Below are 25,382 nucleotides of genomic sequence, written 5' to 3'. Positions count from 1 at the left end.
TCAGTCCGACCCGATGACCACAACTGAGACTGTTTATTTAACTTGCTCTAGCTTACTTCACATTCCTGTCAAAGTGGGAAATAGACATATGATGGCTTTGGTTGACAGCGGTGCTTCTGTGTCTATAATAAATGCCAAGCTGGTAGATTCAAGTCACCTGCATAGTGGAAGAGTACTACGGGTGCAAGGGTACGATGGAAAAGTGACAATGCATAATCAGTGGGCCTCAGTAAACATCGAGTTCCAAGGTCATGAAATAGAGAGTGACGTACTGGTGATAACGGGGGTGACGTACGACTTTCTGCTATCCAGACCAGACATAAACAAACTAAAAATCAACGTATATGGGGACGATGCAGTTTTAGTGGAAGGACTATCAAGGGAAGAGACACAGCAAGATAGAAAAGATAACCTGCGAATTGTCAAGTGCGCGGAAGATATTGCAACGACCTACCCTGAACTGGTATGCGTAGGAAGCTATCCACAAGAGATGAAGTCGCACAAGGTGCCTTTCGAACTAACTGACAAGACCGTCATCCGAAAATCACCTTATAACATGTCACGAGAACGTAAGATATGGTTGAAGAAAGAATTGCAGGAGATGCTAGACGCCGATATAATCCGGCCTTCGGTGTCACCCTTCGCTTCTCCCATAACTATTGCGCCGAAGGAAGATGGAACTTTCCGACTGTGTACAGATTACAGGGTTCTCAATCGCCAAACAGACCTTATACCATTTCCCATGCCGAAGAAAGACACGATTATAGATGAGACAGGTGGTTGCCGGATTTTTTCACGCATTGACTTGTGCAAAGGTTTCTGGCAGATCCCGCTAACCGAAGAAACAAAAATGTACACTGCTTTTATCACGCCCTTTGATCTGTACGAGTATAACCGGCTTCCTTTCGGCTGGAAAAACTCGCCAGCATGGTTCCAGAAGATTATGAACGAAGTCCTGAAGCCTTTTCTGGGTATCTTTTGTAACGTGTACATAGACGATATTATCGTCTTCTCCAAAACAGAGGCTGAACATCAGGAACACCTTTCTCAGGTATTAAATACCTTGAGCTTGGCACAACTCAAGGTTAATTTTAAGAAAAGTGCATTCTTTCAAAGAAAAGTTGTGTTTCTTGGAAGAGTATTTGATGGGACTACCAAAAGCACGAAACAAGAGTCCGTCGAGAGAATATCCCAACTGGTTAAACCGTATGACGTCCACTCATTGCGTGTATTTTTGGGATTAGCAGGACATTTCAGACCTTCCATAAAAGACTTTGCTATAAAAACAAGATGCCTCACGCGCCTAACGCAGAAAGAAGTTCCATTTGAGTGGGATGAGGAATGTGAGAGAGTCTACCGTGATCTGGTGCACAGAATCTCTGCTGACCCTATTCTACGCATACCAGATTTCACTTTACCCTTTGAACTGAATACCGACGCCTCACATTATGGAACAGGTGCAGTCTTGTACCAGAAATGTCCAGAAGCATCCGGCCGAGAAAAGCGACATGTAGTAGGCTACTACAGCTACACCCTCAAGCCACCTGAAGTCAACTACACCACTACTGAAAAGGAAGCTCTTGCTGTCCTTAAAGCAATTCAGTACTTCCGTACGTACCTAGAAGGTGCGAAGTTTACTTTGTTCACGGATCACCAGGCACTCACTCATCTCTTGAATATGACCCAACCTAAGGGACGTATCGCCAGATGGGTGAACTACTTGCAGCAGTTTGATTTCACCATCTCCCACAGACCTGGACCCCTTTTGACTGATGCAGATGCATTGTCTCGACTGATGATAAAGGCCAATAAAGAACAATCGGAAGAAATCAATGAAGTAAAATTGTGGGAAGGCACTGAACAATTAATTTTTATGGCAGGTCGCTATCAAGTCCCGCCAACGCTGGTTCCCAAGGTGCTTTATTTGTACCACGATAGCCCAGAATCTGGAGGACACGACGGATTTTGGCGCACATACAACAAGCTAGTCAAGAGATTTACGTGGCCTCACATGAAAGAAGACGTCAATCAATACGTTCGTTCATGCCACATTTGTCAAGTCAACAAAGTGAAATACAAGCAGCCTACAGACGCCATGATAATACCTTGCCACTCGAACGTGCCTTTTGAAGTTATACACCTGGATTTTGCCGAGCTAAATAAGAAACGAGAAGGAGTCCGAAAAACGCAAGCTTTTCTTCTGGCCATAGATGAGTGCACCAGGATGGTCGCGGCACGGGCAGGACAAGAAGATGCGAATAGTGTCATCGCCCTCCTCAAACGGGATATGTTTAGGACAACCAGAAAGATCGTATGTGACAACGGACCAGCGTTCAAGAGTAAAAAATTAGCAAGATGGGCTCGAGACCACAATATATCAATCAAATTCTGTGCACCATACCATCCCGCGGCGAATGGGCTTGCAGAGCGTGCTATACGAGATGTGAAGCAATACATCAGGATGTACGATAGTTTCCCTGGTGGATGGAAATGCTCTTTAGAAGCAGCTGTAAGACATCACAATCGCTCCTACACCAGTGGCTTGGGATGCAGCCCGCAGTTCGCTTCTTCAGGAGAGACCCCTATTCTTCAAGCGGACCTTGAACTGGGGCTGTTAGACAATCTCAAGATCGTCGAGGAAAGGAAACAAAAATCACAGGAGGAGAGGTACCGTAAACGAATGAAAAAAAATTTTGACAAGAGACATTGCTCAGCTATCCCAGACATTCAAGTCACCGACCTCATCCTAGTTAGGAAAGGAGTAAGAGAATCCAGTGCCAAATTTTATGGTCCTTACTCTGTGACAAAGACAGCCACTCAGAAAGGAATATTGAAGACTGCGTGGTACATTGGTGAACGGGGCTCAGTTGAATGTGCTTCGATTGGAAACGTTTTCAAGTATTACCCCAGGAGGGGTTAGCAAAAGAAACCTGGAAGGGTGAAGCGGTATGAGCCTTCGAATAGAAGATGAAGAAGCGCGGGAACCGGGGGGACAGAAGAAGAGAAAAGAGAAGTGAGAAATAAATGTAGACGAGATGGACGCCAGTTCCACAGCAACGCTTTAAGTCTACTGTGTCCTTTAACTAGGAACGCTACAAGCTTTTTATTTTTTCCTGTTGTCTACTCTATTATATGACTGCTATTTCAAATCGGCCAGAATTTCGAATGTCCAGTGTAGTCATTATAAATATGAAATACATTTGAAATATTTTCCAGTTTCAATGATGTCATCGACTGCCCCTATGAATGAGTGCATGTCTTTACTCGACTTTGTGCGTGCCATTACTGTTATTTGTTTGTTCCATTCAATATTTCATTAACTACGACAACCTTAGTAACGCTGAGTTATCCGCACCTATTCTGAACTGGCACAACAAACTGTAGCAAAGCAAATCATTTGTACGGAACACATCATCTGTTGTTGACTATCATCATCGTTGACTATCGTGATCATCATTGCTGACTCATGATGAACCACAGTGGTTATGGGCCGGAGGCATCGAGGAGAGTTACCTTTCGCCATCCCAGCTTTTTACGTTGGTCTACTATAAGTAAAATAGAAAGTGGTGCGAATACATTGGTACACACAATTGTCTTAACGCATGCTTTGCCACCCACTATTCTATTGAAGTTATGTGCCAAATTGAGTAAAGCTTGTGCATAAAAAAATGAAAATAAGATTCCAATGGCAGTCTACGTGTCATTTGTGTTTCCTGCTATTACTGTTGTTCTACTGACCAGCCGTGGTAGCTTAGCGGCTATAAACCGTCAGCCCTGGTAAGCACGGAATCGCGGGATCGAATTCCGGTCACGGTGGCAGCATTTCGATGGCGGCGAAATGCAAGGACGCTTGTGTGCCGTGCATTGGGCCCACCTTAAAGGTTTCCGGGTGGTCGAAATTTCCGAAGTCCCCCTCTATACGTGCGTGCCTCATAATCATATCGTGGTTTTGGCACGTAACGCCAAACGATTTATTTTACTTATTTTTGTGCGCCGGAGTGCTTTTTCTTCTTCCTTTAACAAAGCATTTTTACCTTATTTTGCAGAACGAAGACCTATCACATCTAGACGGTCATCTTTTATAAACCTGCCATCGATATTCACGCAACAGAAAAGAGTTTTCAAAACTCTATTCCAAGAATTAGGCATCACTGTACACACTGTAAACACTGAGACTACTCTTTCCATTGGGTCGTCTAGATTTGATTTTAGACGCAGGAATGTATGCATGGGCGTCTGCGTATTCCTTTGCGACATAAGTGGAACGCCTGGTCACCTTCCTGATTTAATAAGTGATGTTTCACAAAGTTGTAATTTGAAGTTGATAACAACTTATGACCTTCCAATATGCTATGCTTTGTACAACAGACGTTTTCCCCTATGAAAAAGCTCAAAATTAGCTTGTATACTTTATTATTTGTTTTTTTTTTTAATTTCTTATGCGATTTCGACTTTTCTCGGATAATACCCCCTAGTGGGTACGTGCCATCATATAGAGAGCAAGCAATCAAGCAAGCAAGCAAGCAAGCAAGCAAGCAAGCAAGGCGGTCCCTTTTCCATTTCCAGTTATTGCCATATTCCACGCAATTGCGTCATTTAACGTTGATCTAATCGACCAGCCCCGTGAAATCCGTTCTCTTCATAAATCTCAGCGATCAAGAACCAACAAAAGACAAGAATATGTCCGTGCCTCAGGCCTACTTTTTTAGGCCGTACGATAGCAAGTCTGTAAGGGCTATGCGGTCCGGTTTTCAAGGTGCCCAGCCACAGCAGACACATTCCGACACGATGGAGGGGAACCAGGATGCCGCCACCGCACAACCAGGTAACGCAATAACAGGAGGCAGCTGGTTTCTTTGCAGCTAAGCCGTTAAGGTAATCTCCGCAGCCGTTTACTTGAGGCGGTCAAGACCGGCGTGCAGCAGCGGCCTCTGTGTGTCGCTCAAAGAACTGCCGCAGTCCAAGATGTTTGCTTCGAAACGTAATGACCAATTATAAAATAAAAATCATCTTGCGTATACCTCATTACACAAGGCACAACTTACGTAACAGTTTTTATAACCAGTAATTTGTATTTTTTGTTTCTCACGTCGCGTTTCGTGGACTCAACGTTGTAAGTCAGCTGGGAGCTTATATGGTTGCCGCGGTGCAACCTGACGGCTTGGTGTTGCAGTACAGCTTGCGTGGCATCCATCATTACGAAAAGCCGGCAAACAGACACAGTACTTCCGAAGGGTGCGAGAACTCGCCTATACAGTTTCGCTGTCTTTGATGTATTTGTTGCTGAGCTATACGCATACATCCACAGTATAGCTCAATCTTGAAGGCATCTTTCTTTGTTTTTGAAAAGCACATGTAAATGGATAGAGTAACAACTATGTCGCGACATATGCGGCATCAGAACGTCACCGCAATGCCTGATGCCAATTTAGAGCTTATTTGGGCAACGTGATCGAACTAAAGTTTAGGAGTTTCATGACATTGTTCTGTAAATAGGCACAAAGCATTTACACACGAGTTTCATGTCACTTGTACGGAATCTGCTGAGATCGTCTCTTATAGGCTTTCACTTGCCGGCAAGGTGCCCCTACAGAGCCCAACAACAATACCGTCATGCAATCTTCTCGATATTTTTGTTCTGCAGAACTAAATGTTTCACTAAAGGAACATGTTTCTATCGAAGCCTCTTTTCAGCTTTTGCAGAGCTATCATGTTTGAGTAGTTCAGAGAACCACCCAAGCTTTGACATTACGGAACTGCTTGCCTTCAATAACATTCTTCGGCGTCTCCACAATTTAAAGCTCACCTGGCTTGACACATGAGTATGAACGTGTGTTCTTCTGTATTGCATAAGCTGGTCCAATTCTACGAAATAGTTAGATTGACCACAGCTGACATAGCATTCACAGTTTAGAAAGCTTAGATGAAAAGAAAGGCACTGTGGCAGTGATGCGCACTGTTACAACAACAACGACGAAGTAAAATAAATACGCGACTGCCTCAGTAAAAAGCGATATTTAAGCTTTCGGAATTGGTAATCTTCCCTTCATTCGCCAGAAACGGAAGCAAGTGCCTCGCCCGGGCCACAGGCGCTGGCGCCTGTCCCGCGGAACGTTGGGCACGAAGCCGCAGGACGAGAACCAAGCACTGCGTGCACATCATCCAGCAGTGGCCAGCCTTTGCCCTTTTTGGCTTCCAACTCCACGTCCACTACGGATGATGGCGGATCGTTCGAGTGCAGCAGCGCGGCGCCGTACTGGATACCGGACGAGATCAGGCACTACTTCTTGCACCGCCACTCGCTGGCGGGGATGGCTGGCGGCGGCGGCAGCAGCAGCAGCCGGAGGACGGACTGGGCACTGCGCGAAATCGGCCGCGAACAGCAACTCCCGATGGACGAAGGCGACTGGTCCAGGTTAGCCGATCGCACATCACTTCGCTCTCGCTCCCGGCGCAGGTGCTTCACTTCAATTTTAGAGCCCAGCTCTTCGGTGCCCGTTCTCACGGCGAGCGTCGGCGCGAGCCGACGAACCGAGCCGGGTCGAAGAAAAATGTATCATGCCCGCTTGGTCATGCAAGGGTATTTATGTAAACAACTAACGCAGACTCAATTTGGGATATAAATATTTTCTCTTTGCTTCCTTTTTCGTGAAAAATTCCGTTGAGACAGGAAATTTTGCAATCTGCAAAGGCTATTGGCAATAAATACACCTAAACTACACTAAGCTTGACTACGGACTTACCTGCTCATTAGGATGCCATTTTGCGGTATGGCGACATGCGTTTTCTTTTTTTTTTTAAGCGTAGCTCTTAGGCACCCGTTCGTGCGGCGAGTGTCAGCGTCGCTTCTAACTGCGTGAACGAGCACAGCGAAAAATGAGAGCGAAAGCGGACGCAGTAGGGCATGAGAAAGCGGCGAGAGCGAAGAGAACGTGAGCGGGAAAGCGGAGGAGGAAGGTATGGCGAGAGCATGAGAAGAGAAGCGTATGCCGCGCACCAGCGTAACGAAGGGGTTTGGGGCGACGATGGCTACGAGATGGCGCCACAGTAGCGCGCGTCGTCTGTATGGAAACAAAGCGCTGCATGAGCGTAGGTTGTCTGCGGTGGCTGCTGGGAATCGCGCCCACGGGTCACCCACGCGCTTCCTCTCGCGATCCCCCGATCAGCGAGGCGGTAGCGCTACACTTAGCTCCGTTTGCAACGTGCCGCACGAGGCAGATTGTCCGCGCCAGCCAACATATCGCGAAATGAAAACACGTACGCAGCTCCTTTCAAATTTTGCATCAGGGAGTATCGTAATCGTCGGTGAATTTTTTTTGGTTGTTGTTGTTGGTAGAGCGTGGAAAACGAGGCCACGAGAAAGAAATACGTGCATGTGCTTATTTGTATGATTGCCTACTTATACATAATTTTTCCACGCACTGACAAGCTACTATTATACTGCCATAACGACGTCAGTAAATTACAGAGTTCTGCAGCACATTTTCTCGCTGCGAAAAAAAAGTTATCCATCCGCCTAACTGTAGCACATTGACACAGATAGATCGGTTTGTGGAACCAGCGTCACGTGGGACCTTCGAAAACAAAACTTCGTAGCTGAGCGCAGTTCATAGTTTGGTGGTCCATCGCTTTCTGCACTGACCAACCGCTATTGTACTGCCATAACGACGTCAGTAAATTATAGAGTTCTGCAGCACCTTTTCTCGCTGCGAAGAAAAAGTTATCCATCCGCCTAACTGTAGCACATTGACACAGATAGATCGGTTTGTGGAACCAGCGTCACGTGGGACCTTCGAAAACAAAACTTCGGAGCTGAGCGCAGTTCATAGTTTGGTGGTCCATCGCTTTCTGCACTGACCAACCGCTATAATACTGCCATAACGACGTCAGTAAATTATAGAGTTCTGCAGCACCTTTTCTCGCTGCGAAGAAAAAGTTGTCCATCCGCCTAACTGTAGCACATTGACACAGATAGATCGGTTTGTGGAACCAGCGTCACGTGGGACCTTCGAAAACAAAACTTCGTAGCTGAGCGCAGTTCATAGTTTGGTGGTCCATCGCTTTCTGCACTGACCAACCGCTATAGTACTGCCATAACGACGTCAGTAAATTACAGAGTTCTGCAGCACCTTTTCTCGCTGCGAAGAAAAAGTTGTCCATCCGCCTAACTGTAGCACATTGACACAGATAGATCGGTTTGTGGAACCAGCGTCACGTGGGACCTTCGAAAACAAAACTTCGTAGCTGAGCGCAGTTCATAGTTTGGTGGTCCATCGCTTTCTGCACTGACCAACCGCTATAGTACTGCCATAACGACGTCAGTAAATTACAGAGTTCTGCAGCACCTTTTCTCGCTGCGAAGAAAAAGTTGTCCATCCGCCTAACTGTAGCACATTGACACAGATAGATCGGTTTGTGGAACCAGCGTCACGTGGGACCTTCGAAAACAAAACTTCGTAGCTGAGCGCAGTTCATAGTTTGGTGGTCCATCGCTTTCTGCACTGACCAACCGCTATAGTACTGCCATAACGACGTCAGTAAATTACAGAGTTCTGCAGCACCTTTTCTCGCTGCGAAGAAAAAGTTGTCCATCCGCCTAACTGTAGCACATTGACACAGATAGATCGGTTTGTGGAACCAGCGTCACGTGGGACCTTCGAAAACAAAACTTCGTAGCTGAGCGCAGTTCATAGTTTGGTGGTCCATCGCTTTCTGCACTGACCAACCGCTATAGTACTGCCATAACGACGTCAGTAAATTACAGAGTTCTGCAGCACCTTTTCTCGCTGCGAAGAAAAAGTTGTTCATCCGCCTAACTGTAGCACATTGACACAGATAGATCGGTTTGTGGAACCAGAGTCATGTGGGACCTTCGAAAACAAAACTTCGTAGTTGAGCGCAGTTCATGGTTTGGTGATCTATCGCTTTCTGCACTGACCAACCGCTATAGTACTGCCATAACGACGTCAGTAAATTATAGAGTTCTGCAGCACCTTTTCTCGCTGCGAAGAAAAAGTTGTCCATCCGCCTAACTGTAGCACATTGACACAGATAGATCGGTTTGTGGAACCAGAGTCATGTGGGACCTTCGAAAACAAAACTTCGTAGTTGAGCGCAGTTCATGGTTTGGTGATCTATCGCTTTCTGCACTGACCAACCGCTATAGTACTGCCATAACGACGTCAGTAAATTATAGAGTTCTGCAGCACCTTTTCTCGCTGCGAAGAAAAAGTTGTCCATCCGCCTAACTGTAGCACATTGACACAGATAGATCGGTTTGTGGAACCAGCGTCACGTGGGACCTTCGAAAACAAAACTTCGTAGCTGAGCGCAGTTCATAGTTTGGTGGTCCATCGCTTTCTGCACTGACCAACCGCTATAGTACTGCCATAACGACGTCAGTAAATTACAGAGTTCTGCAGCACCTTTTCTCGCTGCGAAGAAAAAGTTGTCCATCCGCCTAACTGTAGCACATTGACACAGATAGATCGGTTTGTGGAACCAGCGTCACGTGGGACCTTCGAAAACAAAACTTCGTAGCTGAGCGCAGTTCATAGTTTGGTGGTCCATCGCTTTCTGCACTGACCAACCGCTATAGTACTGCCATAACGACGTCAGTAAATTACAGAGTTCTGCAGCACCTTTTCTCGCTGCGAAGAAAAAGTTGTCCATCCGCCTAACTGTAGCACATTGACACAGATAGATCGGTTTGTGGAACCAGCGTCACGTGGGACCTTCGAAAACAAAACTTCGTAGCTGAGCGCAGTTCATAGTTTGGTGGTCCATCGCTTTCTGCACTGACCAACCGCTATAGTACTGCCATAACGACGTCAGTAAATTACAGAGTTCTGCAGCACCTTTTCTCGCTGCGAAGAAAAAGTTGTCCATCCGCCTAACTGTAGCACATTGACACAGATAGATCGGTTTGTGGAACCAGCGTCACGTGGGACCTTCGAAAACAAAACTTCGTAGCTGAGCGCAGTTCATAGTTTGGTGGTCCATCGCTTTCTGCACTGACCAACCGCTATAGTACTGCCATAACGACGTCAGTAAATTACAGAGTTCTGCAGCACCTTTTCTCGCTGCGAAGAAAAAGTTGTTCATCCGCCTAACTGTAGCACATTGACACAGATAGATCGGTTTGTGGAACCAGCGTCACGTGGGACCTTCGAAAACAAAACTTCGTAGCTGAGCGCAGTTCATAGTTTGGTGGTCCATCGCTTTCTGCACTGACCAACCGCTATAATACTGCCATAACGACGTCAGTAAATTATAGAGTTCTGCAGCACCTTTTCTCGCTGCGAAGAAAAAGTTGTCCATCCGCCTAACTGTAGCACATTGACACAGATAGATCGGTTTGTGGAACCAGAGTCATGTGGGACCTTCGAAAACAAAACTTCGTAGTTGAGCGCAGTTCATGGTTTGGTGATCTATCGCTTTCTGCACTGACCAACCGCTATAGTACTGCCATAACGACGTCAGTAAATTACAGAGTTCTGCAGCACCTTTTCTCGCTGCGAAGAAAAAGTTATCCATCCGCCTAACTGTAGCACATTGACACAGATAGATCGGTTTGTGGAACCAGCGTCACGTGGGACCTTCGAAAACAAAACTTCGGAGCTGAGCGCAGTTCATAGTTTGGTGGTCCATCGCTTTCTGCACTGACCAACCGCTATAATACTGCCATAACGACGTCAGTAAATTATAGAGTTCTGCAGCACCTTTTCTCGCTGCGAAGAAAAAGTTGTCCATCCGCCTAACTGTAGCACATTGACACAGATAGATCGGTTTGTGGAACCAGCGTCACGTGGGACCTTCGAAAACAAAACTTCGTAGCTGAGCGCAGTTCATAGTTTGGTGGTCCATCGCTTTCTGCACTGACCAACCGCTATAGTACTGCCATAACGACGTCAGTAAATTACAGAGTTCTGCAGCACCTTTTCTCGCTGCGAAGAAAAAGTTGTTCATCCGCCTAACTGTAGCACATTGACACAGATAGATCGGTTTGTGGAACCAGAGTCATGTGGGACCTTCGAAAACAAAACTTCGTAGTTGAGCGCAGTTCATGGTTTGGTGATCTATCGCTTCCAAATGTCAATTGATTATGCTGTGATCTGTTGACTTTTTCGCAAAGCGAAGATCCTACTCCGGTAGTGCTATTTCATTCGTTTCGATAAGAGGGCCAACCTTCTCATAAAAACTGCGGAGTTTGTTTTTCGTCGAAGACGCATGAACTTAGCTTTCTACCAATACGCTGTTGTCAGGCGAATGAAATTTTGCCGTGTTGAAAGATCCTCCATTTTGGGGATTTCAGGAGAGCCAGTTTTGAAAAACCCTTGTGTGCTCCTTCCAACCTCCGAGTCTTTCGTAACCTTTCCTATGCATACTGTCACTTGGAGCTCACAAATGTGTCAAGGAAGATGGGAACTACCCCTTCGTGAATATTCTAGAGGAGGTCAGAGCACATCCATTATGCGATAAGAATAAGAGAACACTGAAGAGACGGCAGGCATTAGTAACAGGCCATATAAGCCGTGCACAGACACCATGCAAAAGCTTACCATTCGCATTTCCTCTATGCTTTAGGTATATATTCCGCGCAAAGAATACTATCATTGTGTCGGTTTTCGAGTTGTAGAATTTAGTACCTAAAATTTAATGAAATGATGGGGTTTTATTTGCCGTAACCACTATTTTATTATGAGGCACGCCGTAGGGGGGGACTCCGGCAATTACCACCATCTGGTGTTATGCCAGCTGCGCGCCTACATCGAGGACAGGGCGCTTCGCCCCTCCCCACCTCATTCTTCGGAAGTGGTTGCCCTTGGTGACAACCGGCAAAGTTCTAGGAAACTGCCGAACCTTTTCCGTGGGTCGAACTGAGTTGTACGGGGGCACAGAGCGCCATGACGAATCCACTGGCGGCCTTCAGAATTCCACAGAACTGCTGACCCTTGCCGTGGAGATCGCTTTTATGCAGCTTGAACTTCTCCTTTGACGAAAATGAAAAGCGACGCGGTTGACGTCAGCATCAGTCCTGCCCCGTTCTTGCCGACGACGGGCGGCCAAAGGGATTTAATACCCGTGTCACACGGGCACATTTGGAAGGACTCCCAGTCGACGGCCTTCGAAACGCCAGAACTCTATTGACTCAAAGGAGTTGTCGCGCTGCTACACGGCACTTTTGAAAGGCCGTTGAGTGGTTCCGGCGTTTCTCGCCAAATGGTGTGGCGTTGCGTATCTTTATTTTCGTTTTCATGTCACAAAAAGTTAAATAACATTAAAACCACTTAAAAGCACTATAATTTCTTTTATGTTTGTTTATAGATTAAAACAATTGTTTATACATTGCCTTACATGTATGTTCAGTTTTTAAGTTGTTGAGTAGCGAAACTGCGGCAACGTTTGCGTCGCTACACGTCGCTGTTGTCGAGAGTGCGTGTAGTTCGCGCATATCAAGTGGCAAAAATAATTTATTGAATAATTGATAACACTCATATATAGTATTTTTAGAGCATTTTAGTTTGATTTGTTCTTTCTAACCGTGAGTTGGAGCACACTGTGAGCGAGAGGGCATGTTCGCGCCGTTTCCGTTTCCGTTGCTCAAAGGCCATCGAGATTTCGATAGAGTTGTAAGGTACTCCGTTGACTCGATAGACTATTGACTCGGCGGCCGTCGAAACCGCCCGTGTAGCAGTTCCAACTTGACCTTTGAGTCAACTGACTATCGGTTGGAAGGCCTTCCAAACGCCCGTGTGACACGGGTATAAGGCAGAGTCGGCCCATTGTTAGAAGAGAAAGTCACCACCAGCCACCCCGTCGGTCGGGTGCGCTCTTTGTCTTCGCTACTGTATGCAATTACCTGCTATTGCCTGTACATTGTACACACTGTATAAAGCTTTTCCTCTCCTCCTCGTTTGTTCCAAGAGTCCATTTCTCAGCCTCGATCCCAATCTTTAACGTGCCCTGTCGGAGTTGTCGGACGATCTCGCCGCTGCCACCAGTTGTAAGGGTTGTAGGTCGTAGGGAGGAACTTGGGGGGGTAGGACTAGGCGAGCAGGGTTTATTTAAATGTTTTTACAATAGAACAAGACACATTCGACAGCCTAGCGTGACTCCAAAATGGAGCACGCAAGACGAAGCATACAGCACACGAGCACGAAGCTCCAATCACGCAGCACAGAGCTCACGAGCACACTGACGAGCACAATCACAGAGCACACTGAGAGCACACTGTAGCAGCGATAAACAGCTGCTTATAAACACTCCGTGCTCTTAGATCAGTAGGTGGCGGAAACGACAGTTCACCGCCAATTCGTAGCGTCCAACGTGATGGAAGTTGACCCGCCTTTTGGAGGAGGAGGGCTCACACAGACACGTACGCACTCTGGATTCCCAGAACCCGAGTTGAGCACGTCCTCGTAGCCAGGTGGTCACGCCTGAAGAGGTGGTCACGCCGTGTAGAGGCGGCGCCTCTAAATTCCAGAACTGCCTTTCTCCTGTAGTCACCACGAGTGTCAGCACACTGCGACGAATCTTGGGGCCCGAGGAAAACGTACCGCAAAGCACCCTTTTGTTAGGGAAGCTCTTCTTGCTGCAGAGAGACCATGAAGACCCGGCAAATCAACCAACAATACACGGGGCGCCAAACGTGGCCAGCCCTGCTGCCGTCGCCGATCCTCCGAACGAGGCGCATGGTGGATTAACGCTGCCGTAGTCTCCAGTTCTTCGAAGGAAGTTCATGGTCGGCTAGCGCTGTCGTCCTCGCTGGTTCTCTGAAGGGCGCCACCACCGCGGATCGATCGAAGCAACTGCAGCGGGCTGAGATAGTTTTGCAGAGCACTACCCCTGCAGGCCGATCCTAACAGCCCCCAATGTATGGGGCAAGGGCATTCTTACATTTGGCCCACATCGAAATGCTGCCACCGCGGCCGGGATTTGACACCGCGACAAGAATTTCATAGTTACCATTCACTTAGAAACGGGCAGTTGGTCGCAGCCCGCCGTGCGATATTCATACTACTACTTCAGCTGGCCGAGATACATATCACTGAGTGGTGGCGGCACCTTGCGTACTGCTGGGCATGTCGGCATTTTCTAACCTTTATCCTCTGCATAAAGGCAACTCCCCTTGCGTGGTGCAGCAAGTGAGTCGTCAATTTAATTGTCATGGTTGTTTCTTATTGAGATAGCAATTACATGGACACTCCAGGCTCATTTATGCTTGTTTACAAAGAAGGCGCCATATAAAACAACAGACGAAGGAAGGAGACACGAGACACTCTCCTTCCTTCGTCTGTTGTTTTATTTGGCGCCTTCTTTGTAATCATGCATAACCAATTCGCCCACCAGCACGTGCTCATTTATGCTGTCGTCGTGAGGTTCCGTATAAAGTCCAAGGGCGATAACATCGTCGCCGCGCGCCGTATGCTGTACGTGCGAGTGAAAGGATGCGAGGGTAAGCAGTCGATCGCGGCTCAATCTCGCGCACGCAAGAGGAAAGGGTTTTTCCGCCGCGCGCAAGGCTTCGGGGGGGGGGGGAGGGAGGGTAGGGAAGGCGGGACGCGTTCTACTCCTGGCGACCGGAGCAGCCGCCCACGCCCGTCCCGACCGCTGTATCTTGAAAGTCATCTGCGATGAGGAGAGTCCACCACACGCTCTATTTTCGCGGCTTAGTTCGCGTCGATGCGAGATGCAGCAGGAAGGTCAATTGGCGCCCTGCTGCTGCCGCGCTTCCTCACTCCAGTGTTTCGACAGCGAGTTTCGGCAGTCATCGAGGGAGATATATGACACAATGCTTTTTAATTTAGTATTCCTGTGCTACAAGTTTACACGGCGGGTAAAAATGCTGTCCTTCGTACAGCTATCCACTAATTTGCTATTGCAATCGATGCTTCGCCTTTTGGGTGAAACTGCGACTTTTTTTCACTCCTTCTTTCTCTTCGTTCTTAGACTCTGAGCCAATACAAAGTGGGCGCGATTCCTTACTAAGCGACCACCTTAAAGGGACATTAAAGAGGAAAATGAGCAAACTTGTGCAGGTCGATTGTCCTTCAACAAAATAAAAGAGGACACTTTCGCCGTTAGAGAAGAATAGCTAAGGCAAAAAATACGAAGTCTTACAACGGTACGCAAAACCACCTTGAAGTTCTTGTACTAGCTGGCTTCAACGTCATAGACTGGGAGTTGTCTATTGGGGCCTTGTCATTTGTTACCCGTAAAGCTGGAATACAATGTGTTCTAAAACAGCCAAATACTTAGCAAGTTTCAGGGACTTTTACCGAGCCCACAGTGGCCACAATAAGAAAAAATATTTTTCAATCCGTGACGTTACACTGGCGTTCCGGTTCCGGCGCTAAGGTTTCGGCGAAAATAAAAAAAAAATTGACTTTCATTTTCTTTACTATACTATTCTATCTTTTCCTGCGAACTTATCGGAAATACACATTTGAAAAAATATTTTATCAGTCATAACTGATCTCTTGTCTTTAGTGTCCCTTTAAAAAATCACACAGGTAACGTGCAGCAATCGTCACCTTGCAGTAGCATATCGAAGCTTTATGAAAAAGAATGTATGAAGTCTTTAAATCGTTTATCGATATTTTGTAGGCCACTTTGCCCTATTATAGACTTGTCCTTTAGGCTAATGAAGAATCCATGACCCTTAGCAAAGTACGTAACAAGTTTTTGTGTGTGTGTGTGTGGGAAAGCGTCAAATGGACAATTGAGCGAGGAAACTGACGTGGGTCGTCTGTAGCAGTGAAACGGCGCCTAAAATCACATTGCCATTGGCTGCGACGCCACGTCACGAGAGTGCCTCGACGGAGTTCACCTTGGTTGCGGCGTCACCTCCCGATCTGTGCCTCGACTGAGCAGAGTGGGTGAAAAAATACTCCTGCTGCAGCGATAGCGCGCCTGATGTTGCGCGGGGGAAGAGGGCGTTGCCACGACGCCACGTCACCCGCACTCTCGGCACCAGTACTCCTCTACGGAGCACAGCGAACGCCTCCTAGGTAACAGACCTGTGCACTCTCATTTATGACGTCATGCTACTTTCACCGAAATTTCCACTGTCAAGCCCGGCATGACGAAAACGGTGACGTCAATATTACCGCGGCTTACTCGGGAGCACCCCCGTCATATTCTATGGCAGTCGGGCAAGGTAGCATCATGGGATGGATCGAAGTGCACATGCCTTGTGCTATCTAGGAGGCGTTCGCGAAGCACGTGAAAAGGAACACCTGCCGCGGCCGTGGCGCTCAGGTGCTGCGTGAGGCTGCGTAGTCGAGATGCGTCGATCGATGGGCATCGCCGCGTTGTGGCATGCGGCGTTGGCACGGCAGGCTGCTGCGGCTTGTTGACTCGGGCAGCACGTACCGCTAACGGTACATTGCTCGCAACGCAAATCTCGAAGGACTGCACAGCACGGTTCAATTGGACGTTATTCCTTTCATATTCACAACTCATAAAAAAATGCTTACGTGTCCTCGTATTGTTTCTTCGTGGCATTAGGGCCCGTGTATACTTTGAAGCCACTTGTTTGCAGGAAGTGTGCAGACGTTATTCCACAAAACCAATGTATACGGCAATAAATCCACAGGCCCTCTTTGGACAATCGGAAGACTTCACAAGAGTTGTTTACAGACACATTAGTGACTGCTAGAATAAACCTTATTGAGAGAACTTCACCTAGATATTGCTGAGCGAGGTTCGTCACGAAAGAGGCAGTTTCTCTGGAGTAATATGCCTTTCCCTTTGACAGGGAATGAATTATGCTTTACTATGTAACAAACAAAGGGGAATTATTAAACTTTGTCTTGTATTACGCGACATTGCGCTGCACGCACCACACTACACTGATTGTGTCTGTCTTCGGGCTCTCCTTACGTGTTGTCGATATACCATACCAGCTCAAAAAAAAAAAATATGGGATATTACGCGCCAGACTTACGGTCTGATTATGAGGCACGCCGTAGTTTGGGACTCCGGATTCTTTAACGTGCACCTAAATCTAAGTACACGTGTGTTATCGCATTTCGCCCCCATCGAAATGCGGCCGCCGTGGCCGGTATTCGATCCCGCGACCTGGTGCTTAACAGCCCAACACCACAGCCACTGAGCAACCACGGCGCGTCCCATACCAATTCGTACCAGTATCACGTCTTGCTGGTACTTATACCTACATGACACAGCGTCATTACAGGTGGACCACGGAGTGCCTCGGCGCCGGAAAGAACGCCGTCCTAGCGTTCGTCGTTACATTCGCGGTCGTCATTCTGCTGCTGGTCCTTGTGCTGCTGGTGGCTGACCTGCCGAGCACCGGGGCAGGAGTTCCCGCTGCGGCCGCTCCCCGTAAGGACGACTCAGGGGGAGCTCATCACAGTGAATTCCAGCGGCCGTTGCCGAACGACGACCTCGATAAAGACTACCCAGACCCGAACAAGGCCGATAACGGGTCCATTAAGCAGGAGAGCGACGAGTACGATCGCGACGAAGTTACTGGCAACGACGAAAGAGGAGACACAACTGCGACGGGTTCTGGAGGCTCGCGAGCGAAGGGGAATGCGGCACCAGCTTCCGGGAAAGCGGTCGAAGAGCCGGACGAACTCGCTCGGTCAAGCTTCCACGGATCGGTGAGAGTACATTTCACATGATTTCAGTGTATGAGAGTATATATCACCTGAGTATATGTCACCTGTATCACCTGTACGCACGGAGACTGAAGTTGCGCAAAGTCGATTTCTAATGTTGTGCCTCTGCTTCTGCATACGGAATGGTTATACAAATACGGCACGTTGGTCGCAAGCGCCTTTTAACGTACAAGGAACCGGAAATTTCATTTACATGGTTCTGCCTTCCTGTCAGAAATGGTTGATCAAATATGATGGCATAGCCTTCCTCCCGCCATGCCCCCTTTCCGTTTTTGTTGAACAAAATTTAAACAATTCTTTTTGCAGCATTGTTCGGGCCGTGCTTTGAACTGCAAATAAGCTTACTTCTGATCAAAGAGAGTCAGCTTCTGGAATCAAAGTGGGTTGGCTAGGGTGAATTAAGCAGCGCCGCTCCCTGGTCATAAGCGGCAGCTCAGCGGTACGCTTGAAAAAGATGAAAAAGTAATCTATTTTGTTATATGCAAACTTTATATATATATATATATATATATATATATATATATATATATATATATATATATATATATATATATATATATATATATATATATATATCAGAACGGTTATAAAGCATTCCGACGTTCCTCGACCGAGACGGCCAAGAGTTTGGATTGACAGTTCGGGTTACATTTCAAGTCGCGTCGTTGTGCAGGCTTCTTTTTAAATCATCATTTCAGTATTACATTTTGTTTAGTATGCTAAGACTGGCTTACCTGCTTGTACGATATTCTTTATTACTTGCCTGAGTACACATCCTATTTACGCCCCCTATACTAACTGGTTGTGGCTTCTAAATGGTTTGTGCATGTTTTTTACTGTTCTAAAGGAAAGTAAAAATTAAATTAACAATAACTGCATCAGTACAATAAAAAGCTTTTTGTTACTTGGATAATTTCATATTGTTTCACGCAGTTAACAGAGCTGCGGGTGATTTCAGTACATTAACAAAACTGAACTCAGACCGTGCAATCAACAAGTCTGGCAGTACATCTTATGACGCTGGTTAAGTTATGAAAGGCAACTTGTAACAGCACTAGCATCTGCGCAAGTCGGTATCCATGCATGTGGTAAGAAAACGTAAATAATGGATGGTAACACGGCGAATGGCATCCATCTCTCAGCATCTAATCTTGTGTTTCGTTATGTGCAAATCGCCACGACATGCCTGTACAATTGCTGGCGCATTGACAAAATGTACCACCTAAGGGGAGGCTGCAGCATATTCACCGCGACCTGGTTAGTTAGTGTGAGTATTATCGCTGCTAAAAAGGCGGGCATACAAAAAAATTCACCGATGATTCCGGATGCTCCCTAATTGCAAAATTTTACTGCAGCTCTATATGTGTTTTCACTTCGCCAGATACTGGCTGGCGCGGACAATCTGTCTCGTGCGGCCCGGTGCAAACGGAAGGAAGCATGTCGCGACTGCCTCGCAAAAACTTGAGGATCGCGAGAGGCAGCGCGTTGGTGACGCGTGGCAGCCGCTGCCGACACGCGTAATCCACGCCTGCCGCAGCAGCCGCCGCAGACAGACCTCCCAGGCGCCACTCTGGCGCCATCTCGTAGCTATCGTCGCCGCACTACGCTTTTTTTCTCGCCTTTTCGTTATACCCTCCTTCCCCACTTTCCGTCTCGTGGTTACGCTGCACCCTCGTCCTCCGTTTTCATCCTCGCGTCCTTCATCCCCCACTGTGCTCCCCGTTCGCTCTTTCGTCCTTCGCTGTGCCCATTCACTCGGTTACGCCGACGCCCACATCAACGCTCGCCGCAGGACGGGCGCCTGAGAGCTGCGCCCTGAAACACAGATATATCTGTGTTCTGTATATCTTCGTATACGAAGAAAAACTATCACGTCGACACGAGTGGCTGTCTCGTATTGGTTGATAAGTTAAAAGGGGGAAAGGAATCGAGTGCTACAGATTCTTCCTGTTCATCTCAAACAGCTTGTTGGCATTAGCGCGATAGAAGTATACATGCGATTCTGGCTTACTGGGTGGACCACCGGGCTGCTTGCTGGGCTGGGGAACGGATGTTCTATCCACCATCGGGAACACAATTAAAGAAAATTAACGTGTGAGGCATTCGGCAGGAGAGCAACGGCACCCCGCAGCCACGGTCAGGAAAGTCCAGGAGGGTTCGCAGAGAAAGCTAAGCTTTCTTTCGGCATGCATCGGTGGACGGCATCGCGATGATGGCGGTGTGACGAAGACGGAATGACGACGATGGAGTTGATGACACCGCGATGATGACGGCAGCGCGACCAAGATGGCGTCACAATAACCGGATCACGACGACGGCTGCGCACTCGCGCTTTAATCTTAGCCGTGTTTATTCCACAGAGGCCAGATATTGCTCCAGCCGCTCGGTTTAACATTACGCAGATCCCACTCGGTGTGGGAGTCGGTCTAAGCGAAGCCGTGGTCAGCTGGCAAGACGAAATGGTGCATCTCTGACAAGAGGGTCAGCAGTGGACTTCGGCAACGTACACGCGCCTCGCAACCGTGTGCCCAGGCAGCGCAGAAACGCCGCACAGTGCCACCCACTGGCCACATCCAATTAAATGTTCACACGCCGCAAAGCTCTTGGGCGACAGGGCGACTGCCTGAAAAGGGCATAATGGGCGTCCGGCGACGAACGTGCCCTACAACTCAGTTTCGCGAGAGAACGGGCCCGCTGCATCGACAGTTTTGTATAGGCAGAGGAATTCCGGCCCGGCGGCCACCAACCACTACGAAAACGGGCGAGAGAGGCCAAGAAAAGCTTTTCAATTTAAATGTTGTCATGGCCCGCATTCGCACTAGCACCCTAGCTTGATTCGACGGGCGCATCCAGGAACAACATCGTAATATGCTCGCGTGCGGGAAGTGCACAAACAGTTTTCAATGGCGAACGAATATTGGTGTGCATGCGCATTTATTTGCACTCGTTTTGTAGAGGATTTAATGAGGTAATTCTTCAGATATGTTGACTGTCTTGGCGGGGCAATATAGTTCAGTTATGAGTTTGAGAGTAGTGCAATCACGTCCTTTGGTTAAGCTAATGTTGCTTTCTCATTTGTAATTAAGCTGCGCTTTCGTTTTTCTTCGAAGGTGCAGCGTTCGTACTTGACCTCCATGTTTTAAATGAGTTCTAAGACGCGTATTCTCACAACCATGTCATACGAGCGAAAGATAATGGCAATCATGAATACACGCGCTGTCATAGTTGCGTTCCCAAGAATGTATTCGGGAGATTAAATGAAGATAATGGTCGGCTATTGCACTGCGCTTAAATATGAATATGAAAATGCGGGCAGTATGTAAATATATGCGTGTTTTCTGCTGCCACGTGTGTCCTTCATTGGCCAATTGTGTTATCCGCCTTTACTTACAAAATTATCTTGTCTGCTGAATACTGTAAACTGCTGGCTGAAGCCTAAGTGAGGTTAAAGAAAACAGAAATATGTGTGGTTTCCAGCAGCGTTAACTCATATATAGATTTTTATGTACGTTTATTTAAGCGTAGGATGCATATTTATTTGTGTACTGGCGCTCGGCCTGCTTCGCCGCTCTACCTGCCCGCCCACAAACAGTGCGTGCTTAGACGTGGCAGTGAATGCGTGTTTGCTTTGAACAGCTATAAATATAATATCACCATTGAACGATTGTTTTGTTGTTTTTCAGATGCAGTTAGCATGCGGACGTTCAGCATTCGCACTGTGCCCCACTGGGCATTCCGAATACTACTACAGTGGCTCAGTCAACGCTTGCGTGGAAGTCACCACCGGCAGGGTGGGCCTTTGTGCTCGCGGTCGGAACCGCTTCTCTTCGATGGCGAGCTGCCGACAAAACTGCGTTGACGGTGAAAACGTCACGGCTCCAGAGTGCTACCAGAGGCCCATATTCGAAGAATGCCAGAGGTGCGCTTTAAGGCAAAACTGTGAAGTCTGCACCAGCTTGAAGTGCAGAAATATAAGATTAGGTTGTGTAGCACTCGTAGATTTGTGTGTGTCTGTGTGTGTATATATGTGTAGCTATAGTCGCGCAATGGGTGTCGTCATAAACACCCGCGGTAGCTCATTGGCTAAGGCATTCTGGGGCGCAGCGCCAGGTATAGGTGGTTCGATTTCCATCAGTGGCAGCCGCGTTTCAACGGGTGCGAAGCGCAAAAATGCTCGCGGACTTAGATTTCGGTGCACGGTTAAGAACACCCGGACGGTCAAGATTATAACCCTGCACTATTGTGTCTCTCACTGTCCCAAAATTGCATTGGGGCGTTGAAGCCTACGAGTGAATGAATGAATGAATGAAACCAATCATCAATAAATATTTTTATCATCTTTCACAAACTAGCAAAGAAGACGGATAGCGCCATCGGTCTAATCAAGCGGGTAGCTAACAGAAGGAGAGGCCTGAGCGAAAAAAATCTGATAAGGCTAGTCCACGCTTTCTTCTTATGCCCTTTCACGTACGTAGCGGCCATGTATGTCTGGAACAGGGCCGAGCGAGACAAGCTAAATGCCATGATAAGGAGGGGGATCAAGAGCGCCCTCGGACTACCAAACTGCACACGCACCGACCGACCCCTGCAGTTGGAATTCATAAACCCTGGAAGAAATAGCAGAAGCACAAGAAAGGGCACACATTCTCAGGCTCTCCGTCACCAGGGCGGGCAGACGACTCCTAACAGAGATGGGCGTCCCCCCCGCCACTGTCGAAGACGGCTACCAGGGCCTTCTGAAAGAGCCGAAAGATAACATCATCATATCGCCCGCCCCGCGCAATATGCATCCCCAGCGCAACGTAGAAAGAAAGAAAAGCCAGGGCGGTGGCGCTCCTATGCCGCGCGATAAAACTCCCTGGTGGAAGCTGCTTCATTGACGCGGTCCAGTATGGCAACAGCAACAATTTCACGGTAGTGTCGATCAACCACAGGGGTTCGATCGCTAACGCCGCTTCGGTACGAAGCACGTCGTCGCGTGCGGCCGAGCAAGTGGCCATTGTTTTGGCCCTCCTGGACGACAAACATGCCAATATCTTCAGCAACTGCAGGGTAGCCATCCGCGCCTTCAGCCTTGGCGCCCTGTGTAAGGAAGCCTGTCGCATCTTCGACTGCAAAAGTATCGCCACCCACACTTTCACGTGTTTCCCCGCTCACATGGGATCCATCATGGGAGGGCCCATAAACCTCAACGAGCTGGCCCATTCCAAGGCGCGAGGTCTCGCTTCCGCGACCATGGAGAACTCTAACGCCGGCGTGCAGTGGTGGAGAACAGAAATCAACCGATCACATACAATGAAATTACGCAGCACTTTCACTTCGGCAGGAGAGAGTTTCGCCTTCCACAGAAGAAGTTAAATAGAGCACAGGCATTGACCCTCAGATTATTGCAAACAGGATTGTATCCCAGCCCGACTGTATTCCACAAGCTTGATCCCGACACCTATGCCACAAATTCTTGCTGGCACTGCAATGACATCGCTAGCCTAGACCTTATGGTCTGGCGTTACCCCTCGTTACGAGGCACAAAACAAATCAATGAGGACAAGTGGCTCTTCGCTATCACGAGCGCAGATGCCGGGGCGCAACTATGGGCTGTCCAGAGGGCCCACGATGCGGCGGTCGGGCATGGCCTGACTGTCCCAACGTGGAAGCGGCCCGCAGCGCGTTGAATCGTGTACCTCAGGACCTTCATCAAAGTTTTGCGTCCGTCCGTCCGTCCGTCCGTCCGTCCGTCCGTCCGTCCGTCCATCCGTCCATCCATCCATCCATCCATCCATCCATCCATCCATCCATCCATCCATCCATCCATCCACCCACCCACCCACCCATCCATCCATCCATCCATCCATCCATCCATCCATCCATCCATCCATCATCTTTCACACATATTTTTCGGCGAAAGAAAGATAGACAGACGTTCCTACCTCTGAAAGTGCATCAAGTACTCTAACAATGCTAATCACATTAAAAGCATGCGTGTTCTTTCTTGTTCGTCCCTTCGAGTAGCGGTGTTCTCATTTAACCGTCTAATACTTGTAAAAGTGCTGAAAGTTGGACGCTCCGTGTGCGCCGCAGTATAACAGTGAACGTCTTACACCTTCTTGCGCGTCGTGACAGGAGAGACGTCCTGAAGGTCTGGTGGTACTCCGACGGCCGACTGTGCCGCCGCTGGCGCTTCCCTCGCGGCCTCTGCCCCTCCGGAGGCGCGCACGTCTTCCACACGTCGGAAGACTGCGCTCGGAGATGCGCCGACCGCCGACATCCCTGCCGCGTGCCGAAGACCGTGCACTGCGACGCCACCCACTTGCGGTTCGCGTACTTCGCTGACGCCGTCTCGAAGCGCTCCCGATCCAGGCGGTGCCGAAGGGTGCCGGCGGCCGGCGACGACAAAACTCGCCTGTGCCTTACCGGTGCGAACCGGTTCCGCACGATGAACGCCTGCAGGAAGAGCTGCACGCGCGCTCGGAACTAGTGTGCGCTTGTACCTCCGATAGCGAAATCTGTTAGAGTAAATACGAATGATATTTAAAATGAAGTTGAGCGCGCCGTTTCTAGCGCCTTGCCGACACGATGGAGTTCGGGGCAGCCGCGAATATATTGGCAGCTATCGCAAGCTACCGCATATTGAATTCGAGGCGTTGATTCAACAGTACATCAAGGCGCCATGCTAAAGCGTAACTTCGCTTTCTTTCATCTTTTGACTCGCAAGTATTATCGCTACTTGTAAGTACAGCTCAAAGTGACGGCCACAGCGCTCGCGTGTCTTGCTTTATTCTTTCGGTCCTGTGCATATCGTACTATATTAAACGCGCCGTGGTGCCGCAGTGGCTTTGGCGTCGCGCTGGTAAGCCCGAGGTCGCGGGATCAAGTCCCGGCCGTGGCGGCCGCGTTCCAACGGGGGCGAAATGCAAAATGCCCGCGGCATCGGTTGTGCGTTTAAAAGTCCCACGTGATCAAAGTTAACCCGAAGTCGTCCCACTACGGCGTGCCTCAAAATCGTCTTCGTTTCGGCACGTAAAGCCTCGGAATATAAATTTTACTATTTTATGTTTTTAGAGCACATGCAAAGTATGGAAAGTATGCACATGCAAAGTGAGCACTGTGTATTTTGGGCCCTGCGTCATCTAGGCCTGTGTGTCGATATTACGTGGTATCACGACTGCACTGTATTTTAGTTAAGAGAGTGCCCGGTCGGTCTGCTGACGAAAGGTGACATACAATGGTGCTCGTCCCATGGCAGCAATGACTGCTGCGCAGCGTTAAATAGGCTAGCTGACGCAGGCGACGCCAAAGCACATCGGAAATTTGCTTTAAGTGGTTGCCGCTGAACTGACCACGAGTCATTATCTCCCCACCACTCAAAAGAACAAGCTATTAATGCTCAAGGAATGGTGGAAAACGATGGACAGCAAGGAAAAGAAAGAACGAGAGAAAAAAAAGATTGAATACGTAGTCGTATTAAAGGACGGCGGCAGAGCTGGAGCATATAGGCGATGCTTAGAGTGAGCAGGAAAGGGGAAAAAAACTAAGACAAGGGGACAAAGTAGGCCACAGAAACGAATCACAGAATGCTAAAATGTGTCAATGTACTCAGTTCGAATTCCACAACACCCATTACTATGTAACACAGAAAGGTAGTTCCGTACATTGTCCACAAAAAAAGAAAAAGTAAGAAATCATCTAATCTGCAGTATTATTTTTGCACCGATCACGCATTACTATACTATT

At 48.1% G+C, this 25,382-nt stretch overlaps 1 protein-coding gene across 1 annotated transcript; it reads left to right on the top strand.

The window, feature by feature from the left end:
• The first annotated feature begins 4,506 nt into the window (after positions 1 to 4,506).
• On the top strand, positions 4,507 to 24,178 carry LOC135906905 (uncharacterized). Its single transcript, XM_065438537.2, has 5 exons — positions 4,507 to 4,825; positions 6,058 to 6,415; positions 17,204 to 17,633; positions 21,335 to 21,570; positions 23,772 to 24,178. The coding sequence occupies exons 1-5, from the start codon at positions 4,681 to 4,683 to the stop codon at positions 24,124 to 24,126; spliced, it is 1,524 nt and encodes a 507-aa protein (XP_065294609.2). The 5' UTR covers positions 4,507 to 4,680; the 3' UTR covers positions 24,127 to 24,178.
• Positions 24,179 to 25,382: the final 1,204 nt, after the last annotated feature.

This window comes from Dermacentor albipictus, chromosome 5 (genome assembly GCF_038994185.2).
Source record: "Dermacentor albipictus isolate Rhodes 1998 colony chromosome 5, USDA_Dalb.pri_finalv2, whole genome shotgun sequence".
NCBI classification, from domain to species: domain Eukaryota; kingdom Metazoa; phylum Arthropoda; class Arachnida; order Ixodida; family Ixodidae; genus Dermacentor; species Dermacentor albipictus.
Note: the sequence above shows the minus strand (reverse complement) of the source record. Positions and strands in the feature narration are given on the sequence as shown.